The following is a 14,250-nucleotide window of genomic DNA, read 5'->3' on the forward strand; positions in this document are numbered from 1 at the left end:
ATGTTAAATACAAACACTTACCTTACATCCGAGCCAGCAATTGCCAAATATGTACCGCTTTGATCAAAACATAAATCTTTGACTTCGTAACCATCATCCAGTTGTATTGTTTTGAAATTTTTCAATTTACGTAAATCCCACAACTTAACACATGCATCGTCGGCGGCTGTGGCTAAATAATAGCCATTCTCTGAAAATGAAATGGCTGATATAGGCCCTGTGTGTCCAGGAAAATTGGCCACATTGCTTTGTTCTTTCAGATCCCATATTTTAACTTGAGAATCATCAGTTCCAGTCCCAAAAATCAAACCGTCGGGGTGAAACTGTGCGGTTGTCAGGCCCACTTCTGCAGTATCGACTACCTGAAATTGGCAGAAGTTAGAAATATTATAACGAACACAAACATATCCATATTTATTGGAACCTTTGTCAGAAGACGTCCGGTTCGAATATCCGAAAAGGCCCAATGTTTATCTGATGAAGTTGATAACACATAATCCCCTGTTGGATGCAACGACAAACCTGTAACAGGGCCGTCGTGGCATCTAAGCAATAGCTGTGTCTGTGAAGTAGGCACATTCCAAATACGGATGGACATATCGGGTGATCCGGTTATAACGGTATCCTCGTCTGGGTGATATATTACTTTAGTTATTTTCTTTGTGTGACCTTTTAGTATTGCAACGACTTGCTCGGTGTCTTTATTAAAAACAGTGGCATTTTTGTCATTTCCTCCAGTCAGAATTTTGCTGTGATCTGCCGAGTTTATATCAAGCGCTAAAATACCTGGAATCGACGCCGAATGTAAGCCAGGATGGGATGCTGTTGTCAAAAAGGTTTTTATCTGGTCTTGAGTAATCAGTTCATCAGGAACCGTGCGACCGCGCTTTTTTCGTTCCTGTGTTAACACAGTAGCTTTGTCCTGCAATTTTTGTATAATTTCTGCGCTCATTCCTGCCTGTTCTATAGGTTGTGTGGCAACTCCACCAGCTTCTGATGCTATAGATGGATGCTGTGGCATGGAATTGGGACCTGCTGATGTTCCAATACCAGCCTGCGGTTTAAGAGTTGCTAAAGCTTCACGAGCCGCAGCCACTTCCTTATTGAGTCGGGCGATTACACGACAGGCCGCGTCATGCTGATAAAGAGCATGTGATAATTCTTGACGTGTTGTTTGCAATTGCTGTCTTTGCGTAAACGAATGTAACATTAATGCATCCCATTCATCTTGTAACGTCTTCAGCGTAGCTGGTATACTTGTAGCACTAGGCGGCTTCGGTTTAACTATTGGTGGCGTCTTCACCTCAATCAACTCCTCCGCTTTCATCGTCTGGCCAGTGATTGGATCACAACCATTTTCTAGAAGGTATTTTTCGATTATTCGTTTCTCAAAAATTGCCCCAGAATGAGGAGAAATCACTGGAGCGTCCGGAACTTCATTCGTAACTAAAAAATATACGTTTTTTAGCTCTTGATTTAATGAACTTCTCTTTGCAACCATAACCTACAATTCCATGGCATTATTTGTATCTTAAACTTACTTGCACAAATTAATGACATTTTAATAAATTCGAAGTATGAAAAGTCCTTTACGATTTACAGTTTATAGTGTTGAATTTCCGGAGATTATTTTCCGATTTTGTCAGCTATATATTTGAATAAATTTTATTCCGATGAGCTGTTGTGTTTGTTGATATTTGACTGTGGGCATGCCGGGAACTCTAACGAAAACTACTATTCATGCCATGTTCTCATTTAATTTTTGGTAGTTTAGATTTATCGCTGCAACTCATGTTCATCAACTCATGGTGGGAAACATGACTCAATTATTTAAAGGATTTCTCATTAGTACAACAACACACAGGCCTGTAAGTAATTGCGGATTTTTCAAATAGTCGGCGTTGACAAATTTTTTCACAGCTTGTGACTCTTTAATTGCATTCTTTCTTCTGTCAGTTATCAGCTGTTACTTTTAGCTTACTTTAGAAAAAAAGTGTAAAATAAGTATATTTGATTAAAGTTCATTCTAAGTTTTATTAAAAATGCATTTACTTTCTTTTAAAAAATCCGCAATTACTTTTTGGGCAACCCAATATTAATTTGCAGGTAGTGGCAGTCGCCCAACCACCAAATATTGAATGCAATATCTGTCAAAAATATTTAGTGATCAATGCAACTCTGATTTTGAGTGTGCCTTTCTTCGCGCCATTTTTCGTTGATTGTGTGTTATGGTTCTTAACTATAATACACACACCTAATTAAAACTCGTTGACAGATAGTGCACTTCGAGAAAAAAAACTGTACTCAGCTGTTTACGGTACACTACCTGGTAATTATGTCATTGCCTGTACCGCGATTCTGTTATTAAAACAAATATCATTTAGTTAAATTTGTCGGAAAAAACGTTTGCCCAGACTTGTCGCTTTTGGGATGCTGAATAAATTGACGGTTGCACTACTTGGGGAATCTCTTCGGGTTAGTCACAGTTACGTCGCCAAACGTGACTGAGGTCCTTTTCCTGGGGTTCGAAAGTGACTTAACAGTAGGCCACAGCCTGCCTAAACACCATTTAAGAAGTTCATACGGTAGATTTTTTAAGGAAAATGCACCACAAGATTCGCCAGCACTTTTTAATTAAAGATAATTGGGCTGAACTGTATTTTACGGGGTAGTTCGCAAAAAATCTATTTTTTTGCATATCCCCTAATTTTGAACCCAGGAACCCGAATACGAAGTCCCTTTTTGGGGCTCGGGCTCGTAGACCCCCCTTGGGGGGGGGGGAAGTAGTCCAACCTAGGCAATATGGGTTTCAAATGATAGGTATTGATTAGTAGATTACAAATATGCAAAAATTTTGACCCGGAAAGGATTAACGGCGTCTTGTGAATTTTTACCCCTATTTGGCCTAATAAAATACAGTTTGGCAATTTTACTGAAAAAATACGCGAGCAGATCTATTTTCATAAAACAGCTGTTTTCCATAAATCCGATGATATTCATAAAACATGTGTTCAAAGTTGCAAATTTTCTGGTGGCAAAGAAAGACCTAGTAGAAATTCCAATAAAATTTTTTACAAATTTTTGGGTACACTTAACACACTTAATGAAACATATGTTTATTTGATTGTTATCAATGCTGCAATGGGAATTTTTACGAAAAAAAAACGGTTTTAATTGCCTAAAGCCTAGTAGCGACTTTGACTTTTCTCACGAACAACTGTCAAAACGCGCTATAAAAAGATGGTGACGAAGATAATACGAACACATTCAGTACAAGTGGTACTGAGTTCTTTGAGTAAAATAGTAGCGACATGTGACTGCATCAGGATAAATTTCGCACAATTTTAATTGCAAACGTAATTAAATGCTCACGAAATGGGCCGAAGTAACTCTTTTTCAATACTGTTGTGTGTTGTTGTTGTAGCAGTTTTTTGTGTTCTATCTTTCGTCTGCTTGATTATGCTGAGTGTCAAGATACAGACAGTATGCGACTAAGGTGGGGTGCGTCCACAAGGTTCAGGGTTTGAGTCGAGTGGGTCTGGCTGGGCAGTTACCGCATCTGCTACCGTGTCTGCATGAATGTTGTCTAGACCTGCTTTATATGCCGCTGGATCTAGAGGATCTCTCTTGTAGCGCTGAACCACATGCTCTAGATCATTTAGAACTACCTTAAAACTTCTGGGCGGTGGATATCTATCCACAATAACAGCCCAAAAGGTATTGATTAGACAGAATGTATTGGGTTGCCCAAAAAGTAATATAGTCGGCGTTGACAAATTTTTTCACAGCTTGTGACTCTGTAATTGTATTCTTTCTTCTGTCAGTTATCAGCTATTACTTTTAGCTTGCTTTAGAAAAAAAGTGTAAAAAAGTATATTTGATCAAAGTTCATTCTAAGTTTTATTAAAAATGCATTTACTTTCTTTTAAAAAATCCGCAATTACTTTTTGGGCAACCAGTTACGCCTTCGCACTGGTACGATCTTTGCCTCCAGATGGAGGTGGTCCACATGAGAACTGAGGAGACAGCCCGTCGCAGTTTGGAGGGCAGTATTCCGACAGATCGGAAAACCCGCTTACACTGCTCATTAAATCTGAATTTAAGGCTCTCGTCAGCTGATTTTATAAAGGGAAACGGATGATCGAGCCATTAAATCCGGATTTAAAGATTATTGTAAACGGGGTTGAATATTATTCCACTGCGTGTCACAAAGATGACGAGATCACACTTACTTACTCACTTACCACAAACCGGCCAACTGCTTTGTACGTAGTCAACAAGGTTTTTTTCAAACTATCGCAGATGTCAACAATGGATGGGGGGCCTGATGCCATGTTGTAGAATCGTCCGCATATGATACGATCTCTATGCCATCTGGAGGGGGTGGAATGGGGTTCTCCCTGTTTCACTCTAGGGTGCTTCGACTTTTTATCCCTAAATTCCAGAAATGAGTGTCGACCAGCGTTTCAGGCCTGGGTGGAGGGACGTGTTGGCGATGTCCTCATATAGTTTGGCATGGCTGACCGTGTCGAATGCCTTCGATAGGTCCAGTGCCACGAGAACCATCCTATCACATGGTCTGGGTTGCTTAAAGCCACAGCAAATTTGTGCGGTGATAGCATACAAAGCAGTTGTTGTGCTATGCAGTCTTAGAAATTCATGTTGATGCTCGGCGCTTGGAAATTCTCCTACGAGGCCCGGGAGGAGTAATGCCTCAAGCGTCTTTGCTACTGGTGAGAGAAGGGAGATCGGTCTGTACGACTACCCCAAACTCGGGTCCTTTCCAGGCTTCAGTATGGGGCACTCTGCCATCTTCCAGACATCGGGAACTATAAGAGTGTTCAAAGATTCGCCAGAAATAATGTACAGATTTTGTCGGGCCCAACGCCTTGGATGATTTGGCGCCACGGATGACATTCGCAACTTCGCCACAACAATACGGCGAAAGACTCTCGAATGCCTTGCCACTCTCGAGATTCACAATAAATTGACGGTTGAACAACCTGGCGCATCTCTTCGGAACAGTCACGGTTACGACGTCAAAAGTAACTGAGGTCCTGTCATCTTGTCTACCGGGGTTCGAGAGTGACTTAACAGTAGTCCACAGCTTGCCTAAACAGGTGCCAAAGTTACATTGTTCCAAGTGTTCCAGCCACAAATTCCGCCTATGTTCGTTTACTACCCTGTTTATTTCCAGATTCAGCTCGCTTATTCTTGGGTTAGTGGGGTCCGTACAACAAATTCCATCACACTCGTTTGCGAGTACCACTGCCTGCGCCGGGAAATTGGGCCTCACTTGGGGTATTCGACCGGCTGGTATAAAGCGAGCGGCTGCTGCGTAAATGATGTCTCGGAATTTCCTCTTGGCAACTAGCACATCCGAGGGGAGGAGATGGCAGTTCACTGAAGCGGCAATTGGTATAATCTCTGAAGCCAGCCCAATCGGCCTTCTTCTTGTTGATAAACGTCCGGCGCTCAGAGGTTATGAAGTCGGGGGATCGGTCGGTATTGAGAATTATGGGGAGGTGGTCTGACTCCAAAGAAATAATGGCTTGCCAAAATACGTCACTTAGGAGATCAGGGAGTACAATGGAAATGTCTGGCGAGCTGCTGCACCTCCTTGTAATCCTAGTGGGGGCATCCTCATTCACCGTGAAAAACGTGAAGCCTTCAATCTGCTCTGCCAAAACCATGCCACGGTCGTTGCCTAGGGGAGAATGCCATGAAATGTGATGCGCTTTAAAGTCCCTTAGAACCAGACGATTATGGCTAGATAGTAACCCATTTATGTAAGGGTTGTAAGCTTGGCCATTAATTGGGACACAGCTACCAACCGGCGATATGTATACGTTGTATAGCTCTATCTCAGCATTACCGGACCTGACTGCTATCCCCATGCAGGGGTCACTAGCGCCAGGCGCAGGCGAGATGGACCTATATTGACAAATGTTCAAGCTGCAAGTCTTGGTCAGCTTTGTCTTCTGGATCGCTGCGACCAATATGTTTTTTTCCGACTCATAAACACCACAATCTCGTCTATCTTATCACGGAGACCGTTGCAGTTGAGTTGCAAAATGATACACTTCCTGATGGCAATATTGAGGCTGGGATGCTGCTGTTGCGTATATCGCTGCACGAGAGAGGTAAGGAGGTCACATAGTCCGACGACGAGGACGCAGAAGGCGACGATGGCGATGCTTGTGACCCACTACTGTCTATGCTCACACAGCATATTGCAACATATTCAGTATGACTATAATCCCGTAGTGATGTGAGGCCAAAGCAAGATCGGAAATGAACCCACTCCATGCGATGATGGAGGCGGTTCTGGCAAACCGAACAGATCCAGGGTTCTTTTCAATTCCGGCACAGACCAGAAGCGCACGGAGAAGGCACTCCGGGATGTGTCTCTCCCATGACGAAAAAAGACGAACACGTTCACTGATGAAGGATTCCATTGCATCAATGCCTATGAAGGATTCCATTGGATCAATCGGGTGCAAATGGCGCGAACTAGTAATATACACAAAATCAGAGTTGCACTAATCACTGATTTAGACATATAGTGCACTCAATATTTTGTTGTTGGGCAACAGCCACTACCTTTAAATGAATGTGTCTTACAACGGCTGCCATGGGATAGCTGTGTGTTGTTGTTTGACTTTTGTTTGTGTTCTGACAAAGAAAAGAATCCTTCGGATTTCGGAAAAATTTAATGGGCATTTTTGCTGTGAATAAAGTCAGTACTAGGCTTAAAACACTGAAGTGTTAAATATGGAAACTCTGTTCAAACACACAAAAACCCGATTTCGAAAATTTTATCACCCAAAAGAACGTAGTACCAAATTTAACTTATGAAACAATTTTAAAAAAAGTATTATGTTATCATTGATATTTTTGTAGTGTTCAAAAAATTAATGGCGAAAAGCATGTGTTTTCACCCATAACTTATGAAACAATTTAAAAAAAGGATTGTATTATCATTTAGATTTTTCTAGTGTTTCAAAAAGTTATAGTTACCCTGTAGGAAATGTCAATAGTAAATCTATTGGGTTGCCCAAAAAGTAATTGCGGATTTTTCATATAGTCGGCGTAGACAAATTTTTTCACAGCTTGTGACTTTGTAATTGCATTCTTTCTTCCGTCAGTTATCAGCTGTTACTTTTAGCTTGCTTTAGAAAAAAAGTGTAAAAAAGTATATTTGATTAAAGTTCATTCTAAGTTTTATTAAAAATGTATTTACTTTCTTTTAAAAAATCCGCAATTACTTTTTGGGCAACCCAATACAAATAAGAAGTTTAAATTGGTGTCTAGAATTTGTACTACAATAAAGTTTAAAACTACCACCACCATAAATGACCTATTATGGATGCTGACTTAGGAGGGATTTGAACCCGTCTGCTATGCAGACGATGCCTTAATATATCTAAGATCTAAGGGGTAAAGGTCCGAACGAGCTATGCAGAAGGGCCTTGCATATGACATATGACTGGGCTAGACCCAGAGGTCTCAATGTTAACCCAGAGAAGACTGAAATATGCCTGTTCACGAGGAGGACGAAGGTGGGTCAATTTAACGCACCCCGTTTCCTCAATAACACGATTTCGATATCTGACAAGGTCAAATACTTAGGTGTGATCTTGGACCGGAAACTGAATTGGAAGTGTCACATTCAGGAGCGTACTGAGAAGGCTCACAGATGTTGGGCACTATGTAGACAGGACGTAGGCTCTACAGGAGAGTGATTAGACCAATACTTACTTACGCATCAGTAGTTTGGTGGACTGCTATGGAGAAAAAGTGCAACATAAGGACCATACAACAGGTTCAGAGAACATGTTGTCTTATCATAGGCGGAGCGATGAGGACAACGCCCACTGTAGACTATTCTAGAAATCCGACCCATTGACATACAGATCAAGTGTGAGGCAGCCACTGCGGCTATGAGACTTAAGGCGATAGGAGAATGGATTGAGGATGAGAGCAGCTCATACCATGGCGATATATTCGAGGCGACGATAGGAAACCTGGAAAGAAGGGAAGAGGTTTCCGATCGGATGCCTGAGATGAACCTAGAAGTCGAGTGAAAGGCACCGCTGCCATCGGCTCAGTCTTGGATTGACGGAACCCTAGTATTGCCAACTGGAAGATCATGTTACACGGATAGATCAAAGCTAGAGGATAGAGTGGGCCTAGGGTCTACATAGAGAACCCAGGGACTGAGATCTGTTTTAGACTGCCTGACTAAAATATGGTACTGCCGGCGGAGATCCGGGCGATTACGAAATGCGTGAGGTGGTGTGATACTAACGCAAGGACGTCGAGTGTGAACATCTTTACCGACAGTGAAATTGCCATAAGAGCAATAGCAACCAGGACGATAAGGTCACGAACAGTCTTGCAATGTAAGAAGAAGATTAACGCCTCCTCTGAGGATGGAAAAATCCACTTCGTTTGGGTGCCGGGCCACAACGGAGTAAGGGGAAATGAATGGGCATACGATTTGGCGGTGAATACCAGAGGATTGTCGTTAATAAACTTGGTTAACCCGAATCCTTTCATGTCGACGCAGTCCGAGTTAAGAGAGTGGGCGACGAATGCGCATGCAACATTGCGAAAATTCTATGGGTGAATCCAGATTGTGAGAAGACGAGGCTATTACTGAAAGGAAGTAAAAAGAAGGTCAGTATAGCTATAGGTATCATAACGGGACATATAGGACTACGAGCTCATTTATGTAAAATCGGTGCGGCAAGTGACAGCATGTGGGGAAGATGATGAGAGGTATGCGCATAGAATATGCGAGATAGAAGATAACAACAAAGAGAATGCTAAAAAAACCTACATCTTAAAACCGTCAAACCTGGCCGGCTGGTTACTGCTGTTCTCGTGAGACCAACTTATTAAATCCGCCTTGGAAATTCAAATGCAACACTGTATTGAATACCGGTTATTATCGGTAGTTTTGGGAAGCACTTTTTCTCAACATCCGACAATTTCTCATTGAAATAATAAATTTTTGTACTTTCACTCAATTTCAAAAAAATCGTTTCATTAATTTAAATGCTGACCACAATATATATTCTGAACACAATAAAAATGAAGATCACAATAAAACGCCGTCAATAACATCACTGTTGACAAATGCAAATCACCTCAATCGAAGTGTAAACGGGGATTGGAGATTATCGCACATCAAGTGGATTTGGACTCTAGTGTAGATATGGTTTTAATTGCTCCACGCAAAGGTTAACAGTTTCCGTTCTTTTTGAATTTTAGCTACTCGGTGTCACCCTGTAGATGTAGAAAATTCTGAGCTATTGCACGTTAACGACGTTGTAACTTTACGCTGGTTTCAGAACCATAATCTCAAAAGATGTCATATAATATATTACTTGCTGCTGATATTTAGTTTGGATAAATATGCTACAATCTATAATAAGTGCTGTCGGGAAAATACGAGTTTTGGAACTGCACAAAGCGACTAAGCAATTGTTTTACATCCGTCGTTTTGCAACAGTCAACACAAGTAGTATTGAAAACCATAGTAGTGTAAAAGATGCCTCCGATCACACGAATGTTAGACCGCCAAGAAAAACTGTTAATCCGTTTTCCATTAAGGATCCCCCGTCAGCTGATGGTAATGCTGCTCCATACAATCCCGCAATAAGTTCGGAAGAAAAAGAGCGTCGCTTGAAAGTTCTACAACTAGAGGTAGATATAGCAAATCAAGAGGGACGAAGGGTTCCAAGTTTGAATTTCTTTCAAAAATACCATTGGGAACATGTGCTGACATTGCCCTCAAAATCAGCTCGAATGAAATATTATGGATTTCTTTGGCAAGTTGAAATAAAAAAGCAAGCAAAGCTGCGAAGAAAGGAAGAAAAAGCGGCCGATTGCCAAGAGCGATTGGAAAAATTGCGAGAAGAGAGAGAACAAAATGGCCACATTATCTACGGATTGGGGCACGTGTCGATGTTTATGCGGATTTATGATTCGACAATAAATCACTGGATGAACCACAGGTATTTGTACTTTTCATTAAGTTGCAAGAATTGTACATAATACTTTTTTGCACCACAGGCTAATAAGAGCGATGCAGTATTCCCCAAAAATGGTTTTAGACTGTTCGTACGACCAGTACATGACCCAGAGAGAAGCCGAAAACGCAGCCAAACAATTAATGTTGTGTTTTGCAGAAAACCGTTCGCATGACGATCCCTTCGACTTACATTACTGCAATGTCAACTTAGACACACCATGCATGCAAAGTCTTCAACGCTATATACCCACCATGCTGAATATGGATTTTCCAATGAATGTTCATCAGAAATGCTTCACAGAGTTGTTTCCCAAAGACAAAATAGTATATTTAACACCCCACTGCCGCACTGATTTAGTGGAGTATAACCATGATGATGTGTACATAGTGGGGGCAATGGTGGACACAGTTAGTATAGAAAGCGTTTGCGTTAAATATAAATTTATTATTATAAATATTTAACTTATTGTAGGTAAACAACGAGCCTTTATCATTAGCGAAAGCCAAAAAACTGGGACTTCGCATGGCAAGACTGCCACTAGACCGCTATTTACAATGGGGAGCTGGTTCTGGAAAATCGTTGACTTTAAATCAGATGATTAAAATAATGCTAGACGTAAGGAAAACTGGCGACTGGAGAAAAGCATTAAGTCACGTTCCACGACGCAAGCTTTATGATCAGCAAAATGAATGCACTCGAGGCCGTAATGATTTACAAAAGGGAGCTAATCGTGTAAATGTTAAAATAGGTAGCATAATGGAAGTCGAAGATTTTACGGAGGAAGTTTCTCGATTACGTTCGCAAAGAAAGAAATTTAATGTGTCATCGTGGGGGGCAAAAAAAAAGGGACAACAAGGGTCATAATTGTTTTGCCAATAAAAAATTGTTTCAGACATACATATGATGTTAACGTGAACCCTTAATAAATCATTATCCAAAGAAAAATGGCAACAACAAATTCTTTAGTCCAATGGGCAATTAACAATTTGGAAGTTTGGAAATATGCGGGTATGTTCTAAAATATGATGTAAACTTTAACCTCCATAAACCTACATACAAAGTAAAATGGCAACAGCATATCCATTTACTTTTCCCCTCAAATAAATCAGTGTGTTCCGGTATCGGCGTATACATTAAAAACATTTTTAATTATCACTATTATTTTGTAATCTGTTTGTGTATTGTTGATCTTTTTCGTTTCGGCTATAGGTCTATTGAAATAAATAATTGAATTTTATTTAATTATTTTCCAATAATTAAATAAAATTCCGCCTTTGACGCTGAACGCTTGGTTTAGAATCCTGGCAAGACCATTAAAAAAATTTCACCGGTGGTTTTCCCCTCCTAATGCTGGCAACATTTGTGAGGTATTATGCCATGTAAAACTTCTCTCGAAGGAGATGTCGCACTGCGGCACGCCGTTCGGACTCGGCTATAAAAAGGAGGCCCCTTATCATTGAGCTTAAAACTTGAATCGGACTGCTCTCATTAATATGTGAGAAGTTTGCCCCAATTCCTTAGTGGAATGTTGATGGGCGAAATTTGCAATTTGCAACCTCGAAAAAGAAACTCCAAGTTAGGAATTCCGTATTACTTATAAAATCTTTAATTGTTATCCATGCCCAGTGGATTGGCATGTCGTAATTGGTTCATGTCTGGTATATTGTCCCGACCTAAGTGCCGGTATCTGTTAGACGCGAAAACCGGGCATTGACAAAGGAAAAACTCCAACGTCTCATTACCTTCATATCACTTGCCGCCCCGATTTTACATAAGCGAGCTCGTAGCTATACTGACCTCCTTCTTACTTCCTTTTTTTTAAAGGCATTAAAAAAATGAGTTATATTACTAAATTATACTGATTTTAATATAATTTATTCATTTGGCATTAGGTCTTATGACATAAATAATTTTTTGTTTGGTTGGGTAAATGTTATATCTACATATTTTCATTAAGGATCCAAAATCATTTTCAAAAAATGCCATTGTGCCTAAAGACGGTCATATTGCCTAAAACAACTTATATTGGCATCGTTAGGGCGATATAACATTCGTCTTATTGGGCAGAAATGTTTTTGGTGACAAGACGCTACCCCTGTGGACGCCCCTTCTGAGCTTCTCATGACAAAGACAAAGGACGCATTGTTTGTGCATCACAGCCGCATTGAGAAGGCACCATTTGGTGCACTGAAATCAATACTTCTTTTTGTGGTTAGAAAAATGGCTGCAACCTCTGCCGTAAGGATAAGCGAGCTCTCTCTTTTTACTTTTATCGGGCAGAAGCTACGGACATTGTGTTATGCTTGACACAATACTTGATATCCCAGACATTGTGGATTACACATTATTTGAGCCGCTATTTGATAGAAAATGGTATACGGACATGGAAACCTCTGCCACCATAACGCAGAGGTTAGAATGTATGCCTATGACGGTGAACGCCTTGGTTCGAATCCTGGTGAGATAATCAGAAAGTTTTTCAGCAGTTGTTATCCCCTCCTAATGCTGGCGACATTTGCGAGGTACTATTGTATGTACCGGCACGGGATAACTGTGAGCATCACACGGATTGGAACTTTGAGCTCCGATCTGTGTGGTGTTCATTGCTGTACCGAAAAGCTTAGCTGCGAGCCACAGTTCATGGTGGAATGCTCCATACGGAGTAGCTGCAATCAGCGTTATCGAGCGGAGAGTCTCAGTGAGTGGTCGGGCAGCACCGGCTCTTGCACAAATAATAAGTGCCTATGATGCTCGATATGACGAGGCGAGATTTTGGCGCCTTTAAATAACCAATGGCCTCCCTGTTCCCGCTGCGATCGGTCCTTTGGACCAGAACGAGCTTGCTCGTCTATAGGAGCTTGACGAGGATCGCCACTTCCACATGAACATGTAACTACAACAACAACTAGATAGGGGCTACAATATCCTTGATAATAGAAGGTACTTAGACTTTCATACGGTAGGTTCTGGATGGATGACCATGTGGGCTTTAGGGTATACTCTCTCTTCTCTCCTGTTTAATTTTTTCTTTAGCCTTACCTAACCTAACCTTGGGGTGTACTCTGAACACTTGGGCTGCTTATATAGAAAAGGTTACGCGATCACTGGATTGTTTATCAAGCGGAGATCCTTACCATTAGTAGGATTTCTACTTAAACCTAGTTTTTCATTCAAGACTTGTCTAAGTTAGCGGATGTAACATTCGAAAGTTTAATCTTTTAAAAGCAATCTGGCTGGTTCAGCGGTAGCAACTAGAAGGAATATGCTGTTGCTGTAGTATCAAAATGGATTAAAAGGTATAAATCTGATTGCAAACTTACAATTAAAAATAACCAAACCTAAAAAGTCTAAGTAAATCAGAATGCAGACTGCCTCTTAAAACTAACTTAAAGAAGTAAGAAATTTATAAAATTTACTCTCAGTTCCGGGTAATATATATTTTAGTTCGGCTTTTGCACTACTGGTTTATGAATAAACTAGCATCCCAGTGGTCCGCTTCGCTGCCACCGTTGTTGGTACCCCCTTTTTATTGTAGCAATTCCAAAAATCTATTTAGGTAGTCACTCGATTTATAAGATTACGAAGTTTTGTAATAATTTCGTATAAAATTTCAGAAAACTGTCCCCTTCTGCACAGAAAGCACAAATTAGTACCTAGAATAACAATACATCGGGAAAAATCATTAAATCGCCCAATATATATTGTCATGGGGAAACTAAATCCTTTTGCTCAGTTCGTAAAGATAGTACAATTTTGCATGTTTTGCATTTTCTGGTTGCCCAAAATTTATAGTCAAAGTGTAGCTGTATCTCAATTTTGGGAACTTAAGATCACTCTATAAAGAAAAGACCATATTGTATTAAAACATACAATATGGTAATTTCTTTATAGAGTGATGCTAAGTTCTCTAATTGCACGAATTAAAAAAAAAATCTTCTTACTGCCCAATCTTTTCTGCCAAGATGTAACCGTATCCAAATATTGAGTGCTTTAGCTGAATTCGTAAAGATTGTACCATTTTGTACGTTTTACACCTAAATGTACAATTTTGAATAATCTTGTGGCCACCTAAAATTTATAGTCAAGGTGTACTTGTATCCCAATTTTGAGAGCTTTAGTTCACTCCGTTAAGAAAGCACCATTTTGTACATTTGAGAACCTTAACATACGAATGAAAATATCTTCTAGTCGCCAAATCTATGCCTTC

The 14,250-nt window shown here is 40.4% G+C and overlaps 2 protein-coding genes across 2 annotated transcripts in view; one reads left to right on the forward strand and one right to left on the reverse strand.

Annotated features, from left to right (window-relative positions):
• The window catches only part of LOC106092806 (pre-mRNA-processing factor 19), a 30,500-nt gene extending 28,765 nt beyond the window's left edge, over window positions 1–1,735 (reverse strand). The window contains exons 1-3 of the mRNA XM_013259734.2: window positions 1,542–1,735; window positions 425–1,446; window positions 22–362 (exon numbers count right to left, since the gene is read on the reverse strand). Coding sequence (XP_013115188.1) covers window positions 22–362; window positions 425–1,446; window positions 1,542–1,560 — 1,382 coding nt within the window. The 5' untranslated portion in view covers window positions 1,561–1,735. The remainder of the gene's footprint in view (window positions 1–21; window positions 363–424; window positions 1,447–1,541) is intronic.
• Window positions 1,736–9,029: 7,294 nt separating this feature from the next.
• LOC106092804 (mitochondrial ribonuclease P protein 1 homolog) lies at window positions 9,030–11,001 on the forward strand. The gene is made up of 4 exons (XM_013259730.2): window positions 9,030–9,217; window positions 9,280–10,025; window positions 10,084–10,450; window positions 10,515–11,001. The coding sequence occupies exons 2-4, from the start codon at window positions 9,424–9,426 to the stop codon at window positions 10,905–10,907; spliced, it is 1,362 nt and encodes a 453-aa protein (XP_013115184.2). The 5' UTR covers window positions 9,030–9,217; window positions 9,280–9,423; the 3' UTR covers window positions 10,908–11,001.
• The last annotated feature ends 3,249 nt before the right edge of the window (window positions 11,002–14,250 follow it).

Source organism: Stomoxys calcitrans, chromosome 5 (assembly GCF_963082655.1).
Source record: "Stomoxys calcitrans chromosome 5, idStoCalc2.1, whole genome shotgun sequence".
Taxonomy (NCBI): domain Eukaryota; kingdom Metazoa; phylum Arthropoda; class Insecta; order Diptera; family Muscidae; genus Stomoxys; species Stomoxys calcitrans.

What these genes read in the sequence shown, in the direction of transcription:
- LOC106092804 (XM_013259730.2), top strand. Translation starts at nt 9,424, where the DNA reads ATGCTACAATCTATAATAAGTGCTGTCGGGAAAATACGAGTTTTGGAA. An exon ending in AATCACTGGATGAACCACAG is followed by an intron (nt 10,026 to 10,083) that starts GTATTTGTACTT and finishes TTTGCACCACAG; the next exon opens with GCTAATAAGAGCGATGCAGT. An exon ending in TGGGGGCAATGGTGGACACA is followed by an intron (nt 10,451 to 10,514) that starts GTTAGTATAGAA and finishes AACTTATTGTAG; the next exon opens with GTAAACAACGAGCCTTTATC.